Raw genomic sequence first — 24927 nt, 5'->3', positions numbered from 1 at the left:
AGAGAATAACATTGGTTACAAAGATATTAAAGGACCAAAATTTGGAAGAAAAAAAAATTTGAAGAGATTAAAAACAAAAATTGGACCTATAAAAAAATTGAAAAATTTAGTATATTTAAAGATAAAAACATATTTAACCTCAAATAAATTTATATTTGAGTGAAGTTTTTTTTTTATTGAGGAAGAGAAATGAAATATATTAACATCATCGGAAAGTCCTTACTAGCACAAAGTGTGCTAGAAATAACCTCAAAAATTTATGGTCAGCATGAAACCAAATACACTAAAAATAAAACACAAATTCCCTCACAATTTGAGTAAAGACTTATTCTAATCTCTCACAGTTTTCTTGCGGCTCACATCATCTCTTAACAAATTCCTTGACATTTTTAAATTGGAGACAAATTAGTTATCTATTATTATAACGAATCAAAGGACAATTAAATTAACTTGTCCCTAGTATAAAAATATCAAAGATTGTCCTGTGAGCTTATTTCAGTTGTTAGGACATTACATTATATATTAGGGAGGTTGGGGTTCGAACCCCGATCATCCTACTTATCCATCTTAAGGGTGAAATTTCTAGCCACTAAACTATTTGACGAAAAAATCAAAAGATTAACTTAAATTTTATTTTTTGACAAAGACCGAATTGAACGTCAAAATATTATAAGAGATGAGGCTGAGTCCTTTTAATTAGTCATATTTTTGGGAAACAGATTTCCTGCTGTCCATTATCACACAGTTTTCACGCAGTAGTTGATCAGGACCGTCCGATCTAAAATGAGTGGTTGAGACCTCAAACTGTTAAAAATCATAGAAATCTGTGCTGCATAATTACAGCCGTCTGATTAAAGATCAACAGTCGATATTTAAAACAGCGGCTAACTGTGTGATATTTTTACTGTAGGCAATCCAGATCCATATTTTTGTCTCTCCACCTGTCAAGTATGGGACTTACATTTTTGCTCTAAATAGAAAATTGATTTATTGTCCCCTCTCCATCTCTCCGTCCTATTTATTTTATGTGGTTAGTTAGGAGAGTAGACCAACTTGTAGTGGTGGGTTTAAATTTTAAATTTAGTCAGCCAAAAATGCGAGCTAAACAGGGACTTGGATTTGCTGTACGTTGTGATAAGAGACACAGCAGTACACAATAATTATTTTTATTTATTGATTTCATATCAGACAACTTACGATCACATGCATCAAAATAATTTGGACCGTTCATTAAAATCGGACCATTGATACTGTAACTGCGTTAACGCACTTACAACATATGATCCGTTTCCACTAAACAGGTCAATCTCATCAGTTAAATTTTTTTTTATGTTAATTCTCTGATTCTAAATAAAAATAAATTTATAATAGTGTAGAATTTAATTAAAAGATAAATAAAATATGATCGATAATTATAATTCCTCTCAATAATAATTTAACGAGTTTTTTGTTTTTTACAAATTTAACGAGCTTTCTTGAAAATGCATTTAAGTCACTTGTTAAATTTTTTGTTTTTTTGAATGGACTTTGTTAGATTTTTTTAGTTCTATAAGCTTGATTGAATTATTATTATCTATGATTATGATTGAGTTGTGAGTTCTAGAAGTGTAAAATTTCTTCTCCCTTGAAAAGTCATCAAGACACATTATGGTTGTGAAGTGCATGGGCCAGCTTGTAGTTGACTTAGATATTGGCCGGTTGTTACCCTAAATATGAACCCTCAAACCAAGTCTCTGCCGTTTTGTCAATCTTCCAGAATATTTTCATTCATCATCATAATCTAAAAATAATCCATGTTTCATTAATTTTTGTTCTAAACAAATTTGAGTATGCCTTAAAATATTCAAATTTTGTCCATAAATCCTATCTCAACTGGCAGAAATATCGAAATTGCTAGGTTGAACGTCATGATCGGGGTTCGAATCCGGTCACTCCACTTTATATTTGTGAGTTTCCAATATATGGCTTTGCCATTTTCTTCTATGCACCAAAAAAAAAATTTCAAATATTTAATCTACAAATTTTGGTTCTTCGAGAATATTTCTGAAAATCTTACTTTCGCTTAACGCATACTCATTCATCCTATTATGACTTATATTTGTCATATTTGATTAATTCAAACAAAATAACGATAATTTTTGCAACAGAAAATATGGACTAATAGGACTATGCGTCAGTTAATTCGAATTTTTTTTTTTTTATGATAAAAAATGTAAGATGAGGAAATAGTGTGTCGAAGTACAACGTAGGGAAAGATTAGCGCCAACGTGGATTATTTGGAGTTCCGTTTGAATATTACAAATCTATTCTTAATAAAAAAATATTAAAAAGTTAAAAAGAATCATTCTCTATTTAAATTCAGTTGGAAGGAGAGCAAATATATTATAGATCAGTCTCAAAATTAATCTATTGAGTCCATCTGTTATTTAATAAATACTTACAATATGTAATTATTATTATGGGATATCAAAATTTTGAGTTTTCCCTCAAAATTTTGAGAGCAGATGTTGTCGTTCACCCAGCACCCCATACAGTCGGGCTTAGGGAAGACTTTAAGACTCTTTTAGACCTTTCCAATCTAAAATCTATCTTTTTACCAATAGACCAAATCTTAAAGTTAGTCAATTCGAATTTTTAAAACAATATTTTAACAGTAAATATATTATTAATCAAATCACTATATTTTTAGTATATTTGTTTAACATTTTCCTTATTTTAAATCTATAAAAATATTCAGTTATAAAATAAAAATCATACAAATAGTCTAAACTTTAAACAATATTTTTTCTAGAAAATAAGAAAACAACATTTTTTTCTAGAAGGGAGGAGTATTTCTCTCACAGTCTCTAGAAAGATAAAATGTCAATGATTAATAGTTCTTCGATGTCAAGATTTGACATCAATTTCTCCGATAAATATAAAGTTCCACTTTTGGGGAGAATGGCTTTGTGAGACGCGGTTTTTCGTGGTTCAAATTTTCTTATTTTTATATGGTCTATAAAAAGTCCTTATCATTTTTAATTAATTATGACCATTAGGCATGACAATGGGACTGTAAAAAAAAAAATGCATGACAATGGAACGGGACGGGGACGGGTTTTGCCCTCCCCAAACTAAAACTCATAAAGTTCGGGTTTCCCCAAACTCATCCTAAATTCTAACGGGGATAAAAATAATAACCCCAAACCCATACCCAACGAGGATCGGGTATCCCCATCGGGTTTCGGGTATCCCCATTACGTCTCTTTCCACATGAATTTAAATTGTATTTTAGTATTTTTTTATTAAAAAAAAGTTAAATGTCCAAAATTATTTTCTCTCAACAATATTTTATTAAATAAAGAAGAAAAAAATAGAGAAAATGGTTTGTTTAATACTCAAATTAAAAATAAAAAATAAATATGTGAATGTAATTTAAGAGATTGTTTAAGCGTTTCTAATTTAAAAGAGATGAAATCTAATTTTTTGTATAAGCGGCGCGGGTTCGGGGACGGATTCGGGGTGGGTATCAATGTACCCATTACCCGCCCCAAACCCATCTTTCGAAATCGGGGAAAACCCAAACCCGAACCCAAACCCAGTCAAATCGGGTTTTCCCCGTCAAAGCGGGTATGATTTGGGCGGGTACCCGCGGGTATGAGATTTATTGCCATGCCTAATGACCATAGTTCTTGAAGGTTTTTTTTTCCTCTCTGATAACTAGAAATTTTATTTTAAAGGTGTGTTTGTTTCGGAGATTAAAATTATAATTTTAGAAATATTATTTTGAAAAATTTTATTACTATCACTGTGTTTGGTAAATAAATAAATTTCTCTAAAATATTTTTAAAATAACTTCAAAGTCACGTTCCTTAAAATAAATTTGTGATCCATGAAACAAAACACCCCTAATTAGATAGATAAGTGGGGTGTACGACATTTGAGCATCTGTCCTTGCATATATATATATATATATATATATATATATATATATATATATATATATATATATATATATATATATATATATATATATATATGTGTGTGTGTGTGTATGTGTGTGATGTCAATTTCAACTAAGTTAAATTCACAAGGACAAATCTTAAAATTCTATTTGAATAAAAAGTATACACCTATATATATCTATCATTTACGTGTAGCTGTAGATAGCGATCCTTCGAGCCGAATAGAGTTACAATATGTGTTGGCAAAATTTACTCTCTCTAGGATTAGATTAAAATCCACAATTCTCATTAAGAGTCTCTTTTAAGAGTCTTTTTGGCAAGGACTATATATAGTTTTATGTTCAGCTCATTTATTTAACGAACTTAATTTTTAACTTAAGTTCAGCTCATTTAGTTCATGAACTAAGTTCACGAGTCAATTATCGAATCGAGCTTCAAACTATTCACGAGTTGGCTTGGGTCATTGTCAGCCCTAGGCAATGTCAACAAATTGACTTATAACTTATGTCTTATAGCTTATAAGCTAAAAGATCTGTTTGGTAACAGCCATTTCATTATGAGCTTATAGCTTATTTTACTGACTTATAACTTATTATTACCCTTTTATGTCATTTTACAGTTATCATTTATTGAACCGCTAATTTTACCAAACACTTTAAATTAGCTTATCAGCTATCAGTCGTTAGCCATAAACTATCAACCATAAACTATCAACCATAAACCATAAACAAGCTTATCAGCTATACACTATTTTTGCCAAAGAGAGCGTAAGTTAAAACAAATCCTTTACTATCTATTTTTGTCAATTAAGAGCTCTCTTAGATTCATCTTTTATATTATATTATAAGCTTGTATACACAAGCAAACCCTAAACCTAATTTGTTTTCCCTCCACTTTTATCTTGCAATTTTTATTAAAAAATAATATAATTTTATCTTGACTAGGATTCGAACCCACGGTCTTTCGGTGCAAGGCAATATTTTTATCCATTATGAAAAGTATACAAATTGTAATTAAATTTATGTGCAATAATTGATAAGCACCATCGATTTTCATCTTATATTATAAGCTTGTATACACAAGCAAACCCTAAACCTAATTTGTTTTCCCTCCATTTTTATCTTGCAATTTTTATTAAAAAATAAAATAATTTTATCTTTACTAGGATTCGAACCCACAACCTTTCAGTGCAAGGCAATATTTTCAACCATTATGACAAGTATACAAATTGTGATTAAATTTATATGCAATAATTGATAAGCACCATCGATTTTCATAGGAAAGATTTCATACAACAATTAAACATCATCAAATTACATTGCACAATTTAAACAATTAAAAACCGATAATTAGAAATCTAGCAAATCATCAAATCATACATTTTCTTAGTGTTTTATTTTTCGAAAAAGTTTACATTTTTTAATCCTAATTCAATATTTTTTTACTAATTAACTAAACATGTTAACCATTTTCTTAGTGTTTTTTTTACGGAAAGAAAAAAATCATTGGACTTAAAAGTTACTTTTTTTTTAACTAAACATGCTAAGAAAAATATACTTTTTTTATGTCTTTCTGAACTTAAAAGTTTGTTAATGTTGAGGAGTAAGGTTGATCGTATTACTGCAAATATATATATATATATATATATATATATATATATATATATATATATATATATATATATATATATATCAAAGTGATATTTATGCAAATAGTAGTTGACTCCAGGTATATATCAACGTGACTATATTATTAATTATGAAAAAATCACTTATTCACATTTGTTTCTTTTGCTAACAATGTATCCTAACATTTCCGAATCAAAGAAGATTGTTTTCTGAATGGATTTTGGGTGTTGGCGATGAAGAAATTGAAGATGATGACGACGATGATTTAGAACTTGACATTCCATCAGATTTATTGATTCAAAATTCAAGTGATCCTCTTGCTTCTATCGTTGAAAGCACATATCCTCAACTTTTACAAAACATATGAACGATATAACGTGTTTTCAAAATAGAGCTATATTAGCTCCTAAAAATTCAATAGTCGACACAATAGATGATTATATGTTGGATTTAATTCATGGTGAAGAAAAAACATATTTGAGTTATGATACTCCACTTGCACAAAATGTAGATGATCAAATAGTGGATGATGTTCACACTCCCGAATTGTTTAACACGATTTCTACGCCGGGACTCCCAAATAACAAGTTGAGACTTAAAGTTTGAGTTCCTGTTATGCTATTAAGGAATTTGAATCAAAATTTAAGATGATTAATTGTCATATTAAAAAAAACACATAAACAGTCAATTTAAAAAGTATCTACATACTTTCAATCAATCATAATCAATCATAATCGTCATATTAAAATCACTTATAAAATCACACACATGATTAATTGTGATGTGCCGACAATATACAAAGTTTTATATTTATAATTCATAAAAATTAAGATTTTTATATTTTATTAAAATAGAACCATATAATTTGAAATAATATTTTTTTTATAGAAATAAATTATAATAAAAAATTAAAAATACAAATGAATTTAAAAAAATAATAAAAATTAACTACTCCAGAAATATATATATATATATATATATATATATATATATATATATACTAGATTTCCGACCCGTGCAACGCACGGGCAAGCATTTGTTATATATTTTAATTGATAGTACCATGATAAATAATTAGGCATAATATTAAGATATCAAACATTGACCTAAAAATAATAGAATAATACGAAATAGTATAATAATAATGACATAGGTTAATCAATAATACAACACATGATTTTTAAAGTAACTTGAAACTCATACTAATCAAAATATAATAAAACAACACATGGTTCAAACCATAATAAAACATCACATCGTTCTTAAAACATAAGCTAAACTGAACAAATGATAAATAGAGTTACTCATGTTGGTCGATGATTCCAACCTTCAAAATTTCTGGTGGATCTAAAAGAGTAATCCTAAGCCTGGAACCAATGTTGATATTAGCTTGTTTGACAAATGCAATCCACCCTTGACTTATATACTTCTCATTCATATTCCTTGGTGATGTATTAATCATGCAATTCACAGAAATGTTTGAGTTATCCAAAATCAGAAGAATCTGTCGTTGCTGAGGTAGCAAATAGTTAGACACGATTGTTCGGGGGAAATGCTGTCCAGTTGAATAATATATACGTGAATTAGTATACTGATAAAAAAGTATGTGAGGAGTTAAATATAAGTTCAAAACAAAATATGAATTGTCTATATTACCAAAACTGCTCTGCCCTGAACATGGTTAGCAGTGGTAACCATCTCCCAAAATCTTGGTGGTTCAACATTTTCTCCATGAATCACATTCATCTAACAATACAATATTTGTAAGATATAATGAGAAGACTAATACACCATGTAGATATATAAATTGGTAAAGTATACCCTAAAACCACTATAAAAATGCAGTATACAAATATCTGCATATTTTGGAGAATTTGCTTTGAATCTGTGCTTTTGATTTCATGAAAATAACTTTGTTAATGTAATATTTCACAATGAATCATAATTCGATGCATGTTAATTAGTGAGAGTATTGTTCGAATTAAAGATGGAATCTGGGATGATAAGCAACATACCTTTGTAAGAGTAGAAGCAAAGCCTTGTAATCTGATGCTTTTGGTTGGCGGCTGATGTTTGAAAATGCTTCCCAATCTTTCCTTGTTAAAACCCTAGCCGTGTTGTTATTTTGGAATGAGAAGCATGAGTTGTGATATGAGTTGGATATAGGCTCTGTCATGGGTCATGATTGATTTAGGCCCAAATATTTATCTTTGTTAATGGTCCATCATTGGGCTTGTAAATTATACTATAGTAGATAAAACCTTAACTACACAATTGAACCAAATTTGGGAAAAGTAAGCATATGGTTCATATAAATAACATAATAAAAGATGCAACATACAAATTTAATTGAACAAATTTATATTAATTTATTTGATATAGAAAATATTAAACAAATTGAGTAATTTTTACCTATATAAATAAATAATTATGGCAGGAACCATTAGTTCCATCAAAAAACATGCATCATCAAAATATAGCCAATTCAATCTTTTTTAAACCTGGACCAATATACAAACATTAAATATTATCATTATTTCGCAAAAAATAATAAACCACCAATACAATAATAATTTGTTAACAATGAAATGAAAAAAAATATTTAACTTACCATGTGTTGTCTATTGATTATGTTTAAACCTTCAAATGATGTAAAATTTCTGGAAATACGACATTGTTGGTTGTCGTGCAAGTCTCACCATCTTCATCTAATATAAGAAACTTTAGGCCTTTCTTTGTTGTCACTCTTGAAACTGCTACGTACAATTGACCATGTGTAAAAACCGGTCTAGGTAAATAAACCGCAACCTTCGAAAGAGATTGTCCTTGGCTTTTGTTGATGGTCATTGCAAAACACAAGGATATGGGAAATTGACGGCGACAAAATTTGAAAGGAAGCCCAGAATCCGAAGGAATTAGGTCCATCCTTGGAATATAGACAACTTCGCCGTCCATTTTTTCATTGATAACAACGGCTGTTATAATGTTTTTTCCCAATTCCTTGACCTGTAATCTTGTACCATTACAAAGTCCCCTAGCTTGATCAATATTGCGCAGCAGCATGACAGGGACACCCACTTTTAATGTTAACTGATGATGAGGTATCCCAGAACACTGGATATCATTTAAAAATTCAGACGTAAACCAGTCATTCTGAACCTCTTGATCCTCATCAGATTTACATGGTTGATCACAACTTAAATAATCTTGTGATTCACCTGGAATCATAGACAGCACAAAATCATTGACCTCTTTAACAGTCTCCAATGTTGGAGCAAGAATTGCTTCATCTTTAAAGAAATTATTTTTCCCAATATCGTTAACAATATTTGGGTAAACAAAATCAACCAAATCCATCAAAGGTTTGTCAGCTTGAACAACACACAATTCTTCTGGAACTTGAATTTCAGCCTCTCCATTTTCATCTCCATTCAATAGGCCATCTCCAATTTTCAAAATCCATTCAGCAAATTCTTTGAGGTCATTTTCTGAGTTGTCGGTAAAATCACCTCTCAACCTCATGTTTTTGGTCAGTTTCAAAACTTTGCAGTGCTTCCATAATCTTGATGAGCTAATTGTTGCCCGAACAACTTCACTTCTTGATCCTTTCCTAATTACAGGTAGTATTTGTCTAAAGTCTCCACCTAAGACAACAACCTTTCCACCAAATGGTTTATGTCGCAAATTTTTGTCAACCTTTCCCATCAAATCCTTCATTGTACGATCAAATGCTTCAAAGCAGTATCTATTCATCATCGGAGCTTCATCCCAAATGAATAGACTTGCTGCTCTTAAGAGTTCTGCTCTGTGACAATGTTGTTTAATATTGCAAGTAGATTTCTCATTTATTTCCAATGGGATGCAAAAAGTTGAGTGAGCTGTTTTTCCGTTAGGAAGCAATAAAGAAGCTATTCCGCTTGAAGCAACGTTGATTACAATCTTCCCTTCAGATCTAAGTGCGGCTGAAAGTGTTTTCCACAAGAAAGTCTTGCCAGTACCACCGTAACCATACAAAAAGAAGAATTGACCATTTCCAGATAAGACCGATGTCAAAATTTCTTGATAGACACCATGTTGCTCATCAGTTAACTTTTGAACCAAAGTTGCATGCATAGCAGCTAATTCAACTCTATCATAATTGAGTTCATCTGCTATGAGTTTATTATGAAACGTATTGACATCTTCAACTATAGGGACAGACATAGACGGGTAATCACCTAATGTTCTTCCATTTTCATTCAACAGTTTTCCAATCTCAATGAGACAAAGATTTTTCAACTCATCATCAGATAATTGTAAATCTACAATAAAATTTTCATTTAATAAGTACGAAGTTGTTTTATAATTTTAGATATAATATAAAAAATATTATAAGATTTCTAAGGTCAAATTAATTACCTGGAAGATTGAGTTCCCTTCGTTTTTTGTACAGAATACCATCAGACAACATTTTCCATGTACAGCACCAAACATCAAATGGATTAGTCATTGTATTCATGTTCAGTAATCTAACAAACAAACTCCTCATCTGACCTCCTGATGCTGTTTCATAAGCTTCCTTAATTGCATCTTTGAACTCTTGGTCATTTTTTAAAAGTCTTAATTCACTACATGCCTCTTGAAATGTATTGAGTACTTTGCCATTAACTGTTCTAATACTTTCAAAACTTGTGCATCCCTTTTGTTTTGTCAACAACACCCTTAAGTAGTATAACTGACCGGCTCCAACAGGCACATATGTTAATCTTCCAATGCTAAAACCTTTTTGCCTTGGTTGCCAACGATGTTCCTGAGATAGATAAACAAATTTTGTAGGAAATTGGGAATATGTTAAATCCCGACCTTCTTCATATTCCAAATTTGCTTTAAACCAAGCAGTAAACATTGTGTCAACCATTTCCCGGTAACGGACAACATTATGGAGTGAACTATTATCATTAAATTTGACTAATTGTTGATTTTCCAAGTGAATAGTCAATCTAATCACAGCTGGAAAATGTTGATGAATGTCAAATGCAAATGTCCTCCATACAGCCTCTGCCGGAGATAAATATCGGCAGTCATAAAATCGTTTTATCTCATCAACCGGCTGATTTGACTTGTCGCCATCGGAGATCTCAACATTAGAACGGTCAGGACCCTTATTCACATACTTGAATAAGTACTTGATGGCATTAGATTTATTGCAATACTCAACATTAATATGGGCTTGATACCTCATCAACAGAAAAGGATTGTAAGGAACAACATAGGCGTTGTCCAAGCTGGCTGCAGTCTTCTTGACAACAACTCCAGTATTACGTCTCCTGTAAGATGGGTAACCTTCATCATCAATGGTTGTGTTGGACTTGTACTTTTTTGGAAAGAACTTTGAGCAACGGTAAGAAACCATGCAAGGAGAATTGACATTTGCTTCACCACATGGGCCGTGCATCATAAACGATGATACAACACCGTAGAGTTTTGGATATAATTTAGGGTGAGGAAGCTCAGCAGATATGACCTTGTCAATGTCACGACCAGTCTTTATCTTGTTTTGCTCATCTAACCACAATAACATATGTGCATGCGGAAGTCCTCTTTTTTGAAACTCTACAGTATACATACCTATTATAATGCAAGTATATCAATATATCTAAAATTTTATGAGTTATTAAATAAGCTTCAATAAAATATAGGACAGATGAAATGAAGTAAAACTTGGATGATATTAATACTTGCATGCTATAACCTTGCCTCTCAAATTTTATGAGTTATTAAATAAGCTTCAATAAAATATAGGACAGATGAAATGAAGTAAAACAAATGAAAATTAATACTTGCCTGCTATAACCTTGCCAAATATTTGATCTTTTTTGAAATCTGCCATCATTTGATCCAGTTTCATTTTAAATACTCTACAAATAATGTCTGGTCGGTCGGAAGGTTGAAGTCGTCTTCCATCAATGAAATTACGGATTTCAGGCCAATTTGCATTACATGTAACAGTTATGAACAGATCAGGATAACCAAATCTCTTGCAGATTCCCATTGCATCTTGACAATTGTTAAACATATAGCGTGGACCTCCAGTAAAAGAATCAGGCAAAATAATGCGTTTTCCGACCGTTGATGCATCCACATCTCCTCTATCGACAGCTTCTTGTAGACCACTCAGAACATCACAACGAATTTTGTCTTGGTTCTCTCTTATGAATGACAACCGCTGGGCTTCAATCATAGTGTAACAATCTACCACGAATTGCTGAAACAATCTCTTTGAAAAAATAATGTTTCCAAATTCGTTATTTCTTTCTTGAATTCGAAAAGCCATGAATTCTCTTATTTTAACTCTGTCTTCCTTCTCATCACTTGGTACTTCAGTTGTCTTTCTATGTGGAATATCTGGTTCCCAACCATTTTCCCCCCAAGGAAACAACAATGGGTATTGCAGAGGCAAGAACAACACATGAGTTTCATGAATTCGAGTCAAGCCATATTTGCTATCATTGATAATAACATCTCTCCCAATCTCTGATTCATCGAAATCACCGACTATCAGACCAGCCACCTCATCAACTGTAGGTATATTATGCATTCTTGAATCTGCTGATCGTTTTCGATATAACTTTAAGGACAAATTATGAGTATGACCGGATTGAATAGCATCTCTGACCTTTCTAAAAGACTTAGCAAGAGGATTGCAATAATCTATCATTTCCTTCAAGTCTTTAACCAAAGATATATCAATGGGTTCCTTCTTGTTGTTCTCCGACCTGGAAAAAATAGAAATATCAATTATGTGTAATATACGTAAGTATAATAATATTTGAAGTAAACTTCATAAACTACTGACCTAAAGCATGCAGCTCGGTTCATGACTTCATTTTGAGTATCATGGATGTATAATTGTGCGAACTTAGGATTAGTTCCTGGTTCTGGCAATAAAGATCCAATTCTATGATAATTCTGGCCACTTAATATGAACTGAGGAGGTCCACCACCATTGTTAATGTTGTGGTTTATTTGTCCACCTAATGAAGTGAATGCAAACATACTGTTGTAAGCTCTATAGTTATCCTTAAAGTTCTTACTACGTCGATCATGGCCATTGATCAAAGCTAATAATAGATCAGGAGGTTTTTTAAGAAGAGGAAGTTGAACTTTTCCTTTTCCACAGCAAATTGAGAATCCTATATCAGGACCAGTCTTTGATTTATCCGCTCGTTCCTCAAACCATAATTCAGCGTGACACCACTTGCATGTAAATTCAGGCATGCCAAAGTTAATAAATCCTACATGTAATGTATTGTCTATTGTGACAATAAACGATACTTGAGAAATATATTAACTAATTCATTATTTCGATATATGAGTGAATTCAACACATACCTTCAATTTCAGAATTTGCATACAAAGTGGATTTACATTTATCAATGTCATTTTCCACATTAGAAGAATCTGGTTTGTCATGTAGCAATTAGTTTTTTCAATACAATGTATATCTAACACAATAGACAATTAAAACAGTGTTTAAAGTTAATACCATTGGTTTCATCCTCAAAATCTATTCTTTGAACACCAATGTATTTATTATGCATTCGAAACCTTTTTGAAGTATGGTTATTTGATCTTGATAATGTAGGATCAATAACTTTGGAATGAGCTGACTTTCTTCCTGTATATAACAAATGGGATAAAATAAGATTAAACATGAAAACAATTATAAAAAATAAAAAAACCAGATAATATAAAGTGTTGAGCAATAATCCATATTAACCTTGTTGTGTATTTCTGGACGATTTAGAACTGGACTCATTTGAAGAGTTAACTACACATGAGAGTGGAGAAAAATATTTAGGATTTGGAACTCTAATTCTTTTTGCTGGAATGTCAGGGTTGACATCACTTTCGATGTTTGTAGTCAATATGCTATCTGCACCAAATCAAAAATATACTGTGATATTATGGTACCATTTATCAACATCTTCAAAACATGTAAAATGAAATTTTAAATACCTTGAGTCAAAGGTGATAAAGGAGTCCTATTTGCTTTTCTCTTAAACACTCCTCCGGACGCTACATAGTTGGATTTTGATTTGGTCTCTGCTGGAGCGACATTTTCTGTTATTGAAAAAATACCTCCAAGTATTAAAAAGTATATCTAAATGAAATTTTCAGATTAAGATACAACTTAATGTAGTAAATTTATTCAAGGTAGTGATTATGGTGCTACCTGAAACATAGGGTGTAAAATTGCAAGAGCTTTCACCCAAATTTGGTTCAAAATTTTCTGTCATCAAGAACAAAAATTTTAGTGGTGAAGACTTAAGAAAAATCACAAAGATGAGAAGAGTAGAGAGCACAAACCTGAAGTAGACCCATTATTTTTGCTTGACAGTGTATGTAACCTTTGTTTTCTATTAAATCTGGCTATTTTTGCTTGGGAAATATCCATTGATTGAACTAAAACTTTTTTAAAAAAAACATGAGAATAAATTAAGTGACCAGCTTCATGATAACAAATGTTTGGAAATAATAGTTCATCATGGATTATTTTGTCACAAGATGATAATAAACCTCACCATTTCATGTACCTTTGGAAAATACCAGTTACCAAAACTTTGAACAAATATTTGTGAGACCAATGTAGTCAACGAAAAGGGAAAACTTTTTTATTCAACTTTTGAGCAAGCCATTCTTGGTTATCTTGTTTGTTCATCTAATAAGGTATTGGTGTAAGAAATATGAATCAAAAAGGCAATTGAAATATAGTGTTGTCTCTATCATAAACCTAGAATATCCAACTTTCAATGGCAATGTCTACTTTGTAGCATAAGTAACACATGCTATTGTCTTTGTCAACAAAATATTGTTAGACGAAAAAAGGAAAATACAAACCATAATAAGACAATGCAACTCATGTGCTTTGATCAGTCAACTTTTGATTTTGTTTTTATGCATTACATCCAATGGTTTATGATGGAATTCTTGTCCACTTATACTTGTTTTAAGGTCAATGTATTATATTTGATGGATAATATTATCTTAATGTAAAACATGTAAAAGTTAAGTTGTATCCATACCATACCCATTATACAATTATATACTAATAAAATTAATACAATAAAAAAGGAAGTAGTACTAAAATATTTTAAAAGAACTTGAAGAAAATAACAAATTAATATATTGCTTTAATATCACCCAAGTTTTTTTTTTAACGTCATTTGCTTACTTGGAATTATGTATTGGGTTTAAAGAATTCATGACCGGAGCTCTCTTTGCCGAAATTGCGATTATTTTTCGTATAAGTATATATATAAAAGTAATGGTTAAAAAAATAACATGATATATCTTTTGACAAAAATAGACTGCCGATTACTATATTAACATAATTTTGACAATGATAAAAAAAAATATTAAAATGAACATATAATATAATTTTAGGTGTGCTATTTATGAAATTTTTTGATATTAGTATTTGTTATTGAATGTCGTTAGAAAAAATAATCAATAATAAAATAAATATATGCATACAAAAGAGTGCATGCATAAGTTGTGTGTGGAATGTTCCAATTGGGAATTTATGCACACCATCCATCCATATATAATTGTAATATTGGTGCATATATATAGCAGTGGATGGTGATGCAATGACTATTATTTTCCAAACAACCAAACTAAGCAAATGACGTTAACCACTAAATAAAACTTAATACTTATAATGTAAGGGTGGGATCATAGTTAGAGTACATCAAATGGAAGGAATTCATAAGTTGTTCAAAGTACAAACCATTAAAAAACCTTAAACCAAAGGAACATTGACCAATTGTCTTTGAGAAGTCTGAATATAACAAAGCATGATTACGGAACGGCCTAAAACAAATTTTCAACATATCATTATATACTAAGCTATGGTGAAGCTGCACGGATAATCATGACATTCATGTTTTGCGGCGGGTTTTCAATTGAGCACTTCAAAACATCTCCAGGATTCAATTTCAACTCATCCTTGAATTGATACCAACCGTCACCAAGATATCTTTCATTTTTGTAGCGACTTGAAGTCATGATTGTGCAGCTAATCACTCTTCCTGTGCTGACATCCGTCATGGCAATGTTGTCCTGTTTTGCCGGAAGAACATGTTTTGATGTTTTGTTCGGAAAATGCTACAAAAAAATTAAACATAGAAAAAGTGAACTAAAATTAGTAAAATACAAATTCTTTAAAAACATTGCTAATTATAAATTGAACTTACCAAAACTTGCTTGGTATATGCCATAGACTCTGTGATCTTAATATCAAAGTTATAGTGACGAAGCGGATCGTCCTCATCAGCATACATTGAATTATTATTGCTAACATGTAAGAATTGTACCATATCATCATCATCATCCTCATTGTCATCCTCATCCTCATTATCATCATCATCATCATCATCATCATCGTCCTCATCATCATCATCATCCTCATCATCATCATCGTCATCTTCATGATCATCATCATCCTCATCCGAAGATAAAATTATTACCGGTGTTTTATCACCAACAGACTTAACAACAGGACTTGTTTTGCCACCTCTTTTTTGGATCATAACAAACTGATTGTCCTTAAACTGAAAATCCAGAAAAACATTTGTAGGTTTCTTAAATCCAAATATGTTGGCAACTTTGAAGCCACCGGTCAAATACCATAATCCTTTCCTACATTTAAGTAAGGCATCTGCTTGTCGATGCTTACTGTTTGTTATTGACACAGGCCTTGAGAAATCGATGATGCTTTCAAAATTTTTTACAAAAGTAGGACAAATGTCAATTCTCTCCTACATATGATATGATATAATATTAAAAAAAAATAAACAATGACATTCAATAAGAGTTGTTTTTATGTCTAAAATTAAAATACAATGTAATAACATATTTTGCCATATAATCAATACCTCATCAGGGGAAATAACAGTCTGGAAACGACTTTCCGGATTAAATGAGCAGTCATTAGGGCTGTTTTGATAAAAATAGCATGAAGATATACATCAATATTTAATTTAGAACTATTTCATTATTTTGATTAGCAATATGAAAAATTTAAAAAAAAATAAGTTACCTATTAGGATGGCTTGATGGAGAAGCTTTCGAAACTGAAGAACCGCCTTCAACTATTGGAGGCAACATGGTAAATCGGTTATCTTCTCCTTCGAAGTAGAGGGTGACAGAAGTTGGTTCCTTAAAGCCATTCCTCTTAGCAACTACTCTACCATCACTAATATAACACCGATCATTTTTACTCTTGAAAACAACCATAGTACGTCCTTTATTTTTACTTCTAATCCATCCATAGTATTTGAAGTTAATATTGGATGCATACTTCTTAGCAAAAACAGGACACATATAAATTTCCTCCTAATTTCAAAATGCAGTATACTTAGCATTAGCATGTGATGTCAAGGTTTTAAATAAATGAATTGAAATGAATTAAATAAACTCAACAAAGCATAATTGAAATATTTACCTTGTCAGGGTGTACTTCAGCTTTGAACCAACATGGAATTTTGGACTTGTTTCTTAAAAAATATGCATAAATCAATCAAAAAAAAAGTAACTTCATTAATTTCCTATTATGGCTTTTGCTAATTTTTAGACATCAAATAAGTACTTAAAATAGGAAATAGGAAATTCAAACCAAGATTAGCACACCTGTCTATGTGTTGAATTATAATTTTTTACTTGTTTCTTAAAAAATATGCATAAATCAATCATAAAAAAAGTAACTTCATTAATTTCCTATTATGGCTTGTGCTAATATTTAGACATCAAATAAGTATTTAAAATAGGAAATAGGAAATTCAAACCAAGATTAGTAGACCTGTCTATGTGTTGAATTATAATTTTTGACTTGTTTCTTAAAAAATATGCATAAATAAATCAAAAAAAAAAAATAACTTCATAAATTTCCTATTATGGTTTGTGCTAATATTTAGACATCAAATAAGTATTTAAAATAGGTACATGACTTTCAAAATTTTGAACATGCATAATATATATATACATCAAGTTTCAACTTTTGAGAATTTAAAAAAGAGATAAAGCACATATGCTGAATTTTTTCAATATTAATTTGGCAAACATTGAGAAAGCAAACTTTAACCCTAACCCTTGATATATATTGAAAACGACATTTCAATAGATAACAAAACAATCCTAATACTGACAAACAGGTATTAATTTATTTCCTTAAAGTAAATTATATTATCCACAATTAGATTCAGACATGAAAGCTGCATGTAATGGTCCCATATGTTGGCGGAAAGTACGCAAAAAAAACAACTGATAAGGACAGTACCTGACCACAGATGAAGAAGCCATAATGAACGGATAGGATTGGAGGAGATGATGGAGATGAATTGCCTGATTAGGCGACGACTTTGACGGAATTCCTCTCAATCGCGTGATTTTAGTTTGGAAAGGAGAGTATGTGCGGCTAGGGTTACACGATGCTTGAGGCAAGATACAATACCTTCTCACGTATGAAGAGATGGGCCAGGCAAACGGGTTGTCCTGCTCCAAAGCCCAATTGCTGAAATGCATCAGTTGGTTTTATATTCGAACCCCCCAAATTCTATCTATACAAATTCAATATATTTGAATGTTTTAATCATTCCATCCGGTCCGTAATATAAATCAAGATAGTTTTTAATTTATAAAAAGGTGTGAATTTAGTTTTTAAATTAAGATTAAGATATTAATGTATCTACATCATAATGTAGTCTAAATACACCTCTGACATTAATGTAGTTAAAATTTGCAGTCGATATTATATTAAGGATCAGAGAGAGTATACAATTATAATAAAATTCATTTGAGAAACAACATACATGACCACATACAAATATTGTTATAATATAAAAAAAAAAAATTATTATCTGTCAAAGTAATTTGAAACTCTTTGCGGTGTTTATGAGATTAAGACCAACAGTGATTTTTGGAAAATTCATATTCAGGTAGACCACTTGTACATGGTCTCCCAACCGTGAAGGTGGTCTATTGTAGCATTGGTCTACATAAAATCATACAGTCCCCGTGCATTTTTGGGAGATAGGAAATTTGAAATTTATTTATGGTAAAAGATACATCATGTTACACGCTGCCGTTTTGAAATTATAAATTAAATTAAAAAATGAATGTAATCTTGAATGGATAGACAAAAATGGATGTCCAAAACATAGACCGGATGATAACGTCTACATAAAATCATACAGTCCCCGTGCATTTTTGAGAGATAGGGAATTTGAAACATATTTATGGTAAAAGATATATCATGTTACACGGTACCGTCATGAAATTATAAATTAAATTAAAAAATTAATGTAATCTTGAATGACACGACAAAAATGGATGTCTAAAACATAGACCGGATGATAACCTCTACATAAAAGCATACAGTCCCCGTGCATTTTAGAGAGATATAAAATTTGAAATTTATTTATGGTAAAAGATATATCATGTTACACGGTACCGTCATGAAATTATAAATTAAATTAAAAAATTAATGTAATCTTGAACGGCACGACAAAAAATGGATGTCCAAAACATAGACCGGATGATAACCTCTACATAAAATCATACAGTCCCCGTGCATTTTTGAGAGATATGAATTTTGAAATTTATTTATGGTAAAAGATATATCATGTTACACGGATATCTTAATCATGAAATTATAAATTAAATTAAAAAATGAATGTAATCTTGAATGGATAGACAAAAATGGATGTCCAAAACATAGACCGGATGGTAACGTCTACATAAAATCATACAGTCCCCGTGCATTTTTGAGAGACAGGGAATTTGAAACATATTTATGGTAAAAGATATATCATGTTACACGGTACCGTCATGAAATTATAAATTAAATTAAAAAATTAATGTAATCTTGAACAACACGACAAAAATGGATGTCCAAAACATAGACCGGATGATAACCTCTACATAAAAGCATACAGTCCCCGTGCATTTTTGAGAGATATAAAATTTGAAATTTATTTATGGTAAAAGATATATCATGTTACACGGTACCGTCATGAAATTATAAATTAAATTAAAAAATTAATGTAATCTTGAACGGCACGACAAAAATGGATGTCCAAAACATAGACCGGATGATAACCTCTACATAAAAGCATACAGTCCCCGTGCATTTTTGAGAGATATAAAATTTGAAATTTATTTATGGTAAAAGATATATCATGTTACACGGTACCGTCATGAAATTATAAATTAAATTAAAAAATTAATGTAATCTTGAACGGCACGACAAAAAATGGATGTCCAAAACATAGACCAGATGATAACGTCACATAAAATCATACAGTCCCCGTGCATTTTTGAGAGATAGGGAATTCGAAATTTATTTATGGTAAAAGATATATCATGTTACACGGTACCATCATGAAATTATAAATTAAATTGAAAATGAGAAATATTACTTTTTTTTGATATTCACCTGTTTATGCGTATAATAATTAATTCGTAATTAGTCCAATTAAGCGTGAAATACTACTGAATTTCCTTGTGACATGAATTTAATTTAGTAATATTATTGGTAAATAGAAAACTAAACAAAAACTATTTGAAGACTAATTCATTAAAACAATATATTAAATGAAAAACTTACAATACGCATAAACATAAAATGGAATTACTTATTATACAACAACTGATTTTAGGCAAACCGATCACATGGTGGAGTAGTAATTATCATAGGACAAGATGAATCAGCAAAAACAATTATAACATATGCTTCAACACATCCTATTTTAGTTAATTCCTTACAACTCTATCAACATCAACATCAACTCTGTTGCTATTTTCAATATCAAAAAAAGTAAACTTGAGAAGGTCTCCAGCTGAGAAATAATTATCCATGTTGAATCTCAACCATTGTTGATACTCCAATTCTCGAAGTCCATTTCTCCTTGGTGTTTGAATAATTTCTACCAAATGAGGTTCAGCGACTGGTCCTTCAAGCACCAAATAATTATGAAAAGAAGTGATATAGTCACCTAACCACTTGTTGAAGACCTGTCAAAGATGGTTGAAGTAAAGCAACATGTGTAAGTAATAATGTGCAACAGTATAGATAAAGAAGTTAACTAACACGAAAATACTCAACTAATTCGTCTCTTGATCCATTTGAGTTATTTGATAAAACAATCTCAAATGTTAATGGTTCAGTGAGTTTAGTAGACAGGGAGTGAAATGAAGGAAAATCATTAGTTGGGACTGGTCCTGTCAAAGGAAGCAGCAGTTGGAACATACTATCACCGTAATACACCATATTAATTTCATGATACTGGAACTGCAAGTCAAAGTGTTCACGAAGTTCTGTCCATCCTTCTGTTATTAGAGGTTTTCCAAGAGATTGATTCCAAGTAAGCAAATGTAAGTGGTTGCCTGCATAAACTTTCCATTGTTGCTCCAACTCATCGGAGTGCTTATGAGCAAACACAGGATCAATCTCACCAAATTGCTGCAGTAATGAAAGAATAAACTGCTTTGAATTTCGTATAAATGTGCTTAAATAAGGAAAAAAATCAAAAACAAAGAAAACATGGAACTTACAACATCTTTGACATGTATTGTGGTGAAAAAGCATTTTTGCAACCTGCCACCAAGACTTGCATAGCTATCTGCATAAGAACCTCCAGCCATGTATGCTTTGCTAAAGTCAGTGCAAAACAATATAGAACAAATATTGAAATGAAATAAACTTGATATATAGATGAGTGGGTTAGTCCACCTACACTATGAGTAGTTGAAGGTTGGTCCAGCCAATTTAATGTTGCATTGTCTTTCCAATGAATGTGCTGCCAAACTATTTACCCATGCAATAACTTTCCAATAGGTACTTGCAGTAAAAAACAATAACATAAATACAAAACTACACAGCTTAATTAAAGCAAATATATATTAAAATTATGATAAAATGGCATGATAGTTCAAACTGAAAGCACCAAAGGACTGCAACAGTTGTAATTGATTACAAATTCATTCCCCTAATTAAAAACCATACTTAAAGGCACACTGCCATTAGGCCACAAAACAACAATATTTAAGCCCAATACTAATATATCAAAATGCAACTTAGACATAGTCCTAATTAAAGGCCCACTGCCACTGGGCATCAAAAAACATAACATAAAAATTACTAATTAAACATTCACTTATAGGATGACAACTTAATCTGAGGCTCAAATCTTCTCAATCTTGACCGCCCTTTTCAACAACTTGATAGGAGCATTATCATCTTCATCTCGATCTTCATGTTGAGGGGACACTCTCTTAGGAACAACTTTCTTTCGCTGTCCACATGGCCTAATAGAGGCTTTAGCTGTTAGGCTCAAATCCTCAACAGTAGTACAGTCAACTGGTTTCAGAACAGCAGCAGATTGTTGAGACTTCACAGCTCCAGCAGAGTTGATTTGATTGACGGATCCAGCAGAGTTGATTGGCTTTGCATTATCATCAGGTTTAATTGTCTTCACACCATCAACAACGGCCTTAGGGTTGACAACAGCAGCAGATGAAATTTGTTTCACAATGGATGTCTTTGGTTTAATACAAAGAGGAGTACTATCAAAGTCATCACCAAGATTAACAACAGCTGATGAAAACTTCGTCATCAAATCTTGGGAAACGTCAACAGTTGTCCGTCCAACAATCAAACCTTTTCCCTTGTCAGAATCTCCACTAAAGTTTTCAAACTCCTAATATAGATGCCACATGTTATTATTCTAAACTAACGTAATCAATATCAAAATATAGAACTATAAGTTATTAATCCTAAGTAAGTCAATCAAAACTAAAAAATCTAATTTAATGTGATTAATTTGCATACCATAAGTATTGTATCTTACTAACTACACTATTTTACCTCACAAAGGATGTTTGACGACCCAACGACATAATCATCTTTCCCTTTCTCCAGCAAAGTACTCAAAGATCCATCCTCCTACAAAAGTATAAATTAATAAATTATTACCCGTCTATTGCAGACCATGAAAGAAATAAAATTTTAAAATAGGATAACAGAATAAATGCATACATTTGTATTTTTAAGATACACAGCATCCTCATTATCCCACTTGTCCTTAAATTCCTTTATTATACTCTCATCGGTACAAATCTTCCTCACACGGAAAGATTGCTCAAACCTAGGATTCTGAAAAGGTTTAGCTTCAACCTTAAAAAGCCAGGTTTGATCAATCAGTGTTTCATCAATTTGAGGTGGAACAATTCTTTCACCAACATCCTACATAATAAAAAGTTGACATGGATTAAATTATCCAAACAGAAATTAATATTTAAAGTATAATAATATAAATTGAAACTAACATTTTCTCCATTTTGAATCATATCAGCACAAGTCATATTGAATATGGAACTTGCTTCCTTGTCAAAGATTACAAAAATGGCAGAATCAGTATCATCCATGACTCTAACCTTGACACAAAACCTGTGTAATAATCCAAAAGTAAGTATTATAAGTGCCTCATTAAATAATAAAATTGAATCAAGCAAACAAATTTCCCATTTTAATTTCCTTACCTAGGAACAACCTTTGAAACATGCCTGTTACACTTTTCACAATACCACATCTTTGAATCCGGCACAACAGCCTTGCCACACAAACATGATGTATACCAATAACTATTGGGATTTAAAGTCCTCTTAACAGTTGCAGCAACAACATGTGATGATTCCTATACAACAACAAATCAGAATCAGAGGCTTATAAACAAACAAAATATAGTTAATAAACAACTTCATTGCATGTTAAGTTTGTCAGAATGCTTACAGTTGTAGCATCCTTGAGACCTTGCAAGGTAATCCTTGGAGTATTGTGCAGAAACTCATCAAGTGGTTGAACACTTGACTCTGTACTAACTTGAGTAAATGTCAATGGAGACGGATTCTCATCAGAACCATTGAGACTAATAAAGAATATAACAGATAACCCAAGTTACCACAACTATTATAAATTATAAGATTATTAAAAATAAGCAAAAAATTAAAGATAATAAAGGATTGGGAAGTTGATGACACACCTTGCCCTTAAGGCTACACTTTCATCACAACTTGGGTTAAATATCAAAACAGAACAATTCATGCAATTCTGGATATGTATCTTGTCTACAATTTGCCAATCAATAACTTCAGATTTAAGAAGAAACAACATATATATACTTAGAAAACAAAAGTATTATTCTTATGAGCTACAAAATAAATAAAGTTATTGTTTATTATCACCTTGGAAGATCTTAGCCTTAGCAAGCTGAACAATAACCACAGCATTTGTCAGATCACCAGCTCCAACAAAGGTATTAAGTTCATCAACATATGGACCAAAAAGTGTACATTGAAGCTTATGCCTAATGAGAAAAAAATAAAATCCATTAAATAGAAACTTAATTAAATAAATGATATAGACACATTGAAACAGTTTATGAAAGTGAATCCTAAGGTAACATCATACCCATCAGCTTCCAATGCAATGACATTCAGCTTCGTTGTACTACCATTCTGATTAGTGATCTCACGTTCCTGCCCAATCTCAGTCAAGAAACCAATAACATCTGACATCAAGTATTTAAAAAAGTGTAGTGTTAATAGCTTAATAAACACTTCAAAACCTGAATTAAAATGTATAGAATGAAACTAACCAACTAAAAAATCAGTGTCATAACAACCCCCCAAAATATCAGCAATCGGAACAAAGGTAAATGGAGACTTCAAAATATCACAGTTGGAAAGCCTCTGAACCAAGGAGCCAAACTGAAAGTTCAGTTTGTAGGGATGATGTGTTGTCCTATAAGCTCCAGTATTAGATGCCACACCAAGATTTCAAAAGAATAAACTTTTCCCTCGATTATCTCATGTTTAAATTTGTAAATCAGAGTTTTTTTAATAGTGGCATGAATCTTAGCACCATCTTCATCCATTAACACCATTTCAACAGAAAAAGGAACATTAACTCGATTAAAATCACTCACTTGCCAAAGTTTTATGACCTTAGCCTTAAAATTCCAAGTTGCTCTATCAGAGTTGATTTCATCAATGTTTGAAAACATACTACGATTATCAACAGTCAAAGCCATTTCAAAAAATAAGAAGACAGTGCAGAATAAAGCAAATTTTTGAGATTAAAATTATTAAAAAAAAGAGAGGGAGGCACGTATGTTGGCTGCGGTGCAATTTCAACAATGAACAAACATCCATTTAAATAGGGAGAACACGGAAACCCTAAAAACATAAACAAATATTAAAACCCACAACATATTGAAGGCGGGGGATTTGAATTTCGTAATTACCTTAGGGTTGTG

The 24927-nt window shown here is 31.3% G+C and overlaps 1 protein-coding gene, 1 long non-coding RNA gene and 1 pseudogene across 2 annotated transcripts; all 3 read right to left on the bottom strand.

The window, feature by feature from the left end:
* Positions 1-6890: 6890 nt before the first annotated feature.
* On the bottom strand, positions 6891-7689 carry LOC123894364. The gene is made up of 3 exons (XR_006803751.1): positions 7588-7689; positions 7229-7318; positions 6891-7127 (listed from the first exon to the last, which is right to left on the bottom strand). It is a non-coding gene; the product is annotated as an uncharacterized LOC123894364 (long non-coding RNA).
* Positions 7690-8206: 517 nt separating this feature from the next.
* Positions 8207-13936, bottom strand: LOC123896199. Its single transcript, XM_045946616.1, has 10 exons — positions 13922-13936; positions 13571-13715; positions 13332-13487; positions 13098-13229; positions 12944-13012; positions 12404-12846; positions 11396-12320; positions 11139-11179; positions 9971-11060; positions 8207-9873 (listed from the first exon to the last, which is right to left on the bottom strand). The coding sequence occupies exons 1-10, from the start codon at positions 13934-13936 to the stop codon at positions 8207-8209; spliced, it is 4683 nt and encodes a 1560-aa protein (XP_045802572.1).
* Positions 13937-21795: 7859 nt separating this feature from the next.
* On the bottom strand, positions 21796-24702 carry LOC123896198 (annotated as a pseudogene).
* Between the last annotated feature and the right edge of the window lie 225 nt (positions 24703-24927).

Source organism: Trifolium pratense, linkage group LG7 (genome assembly GCF_020283565.1).
Source record: "Trifolium pratense cultivar HEN17-A07 linkage group LG7, ARS_RC_1.1, whole genome shotgun sequence".
Classification (NCBI taxonomy): domain Eukaryota; kingdom Viridiplantae; phylum Streptophyta; class Magnoliopsida; order Fabales; family Fabaceae; genus Trifolium; species Trifolium pratense.
Note: the sequence above shows the minus strand (reverse complement) of the source record. Positions and strands in the feature narration are given on the sequence as shown.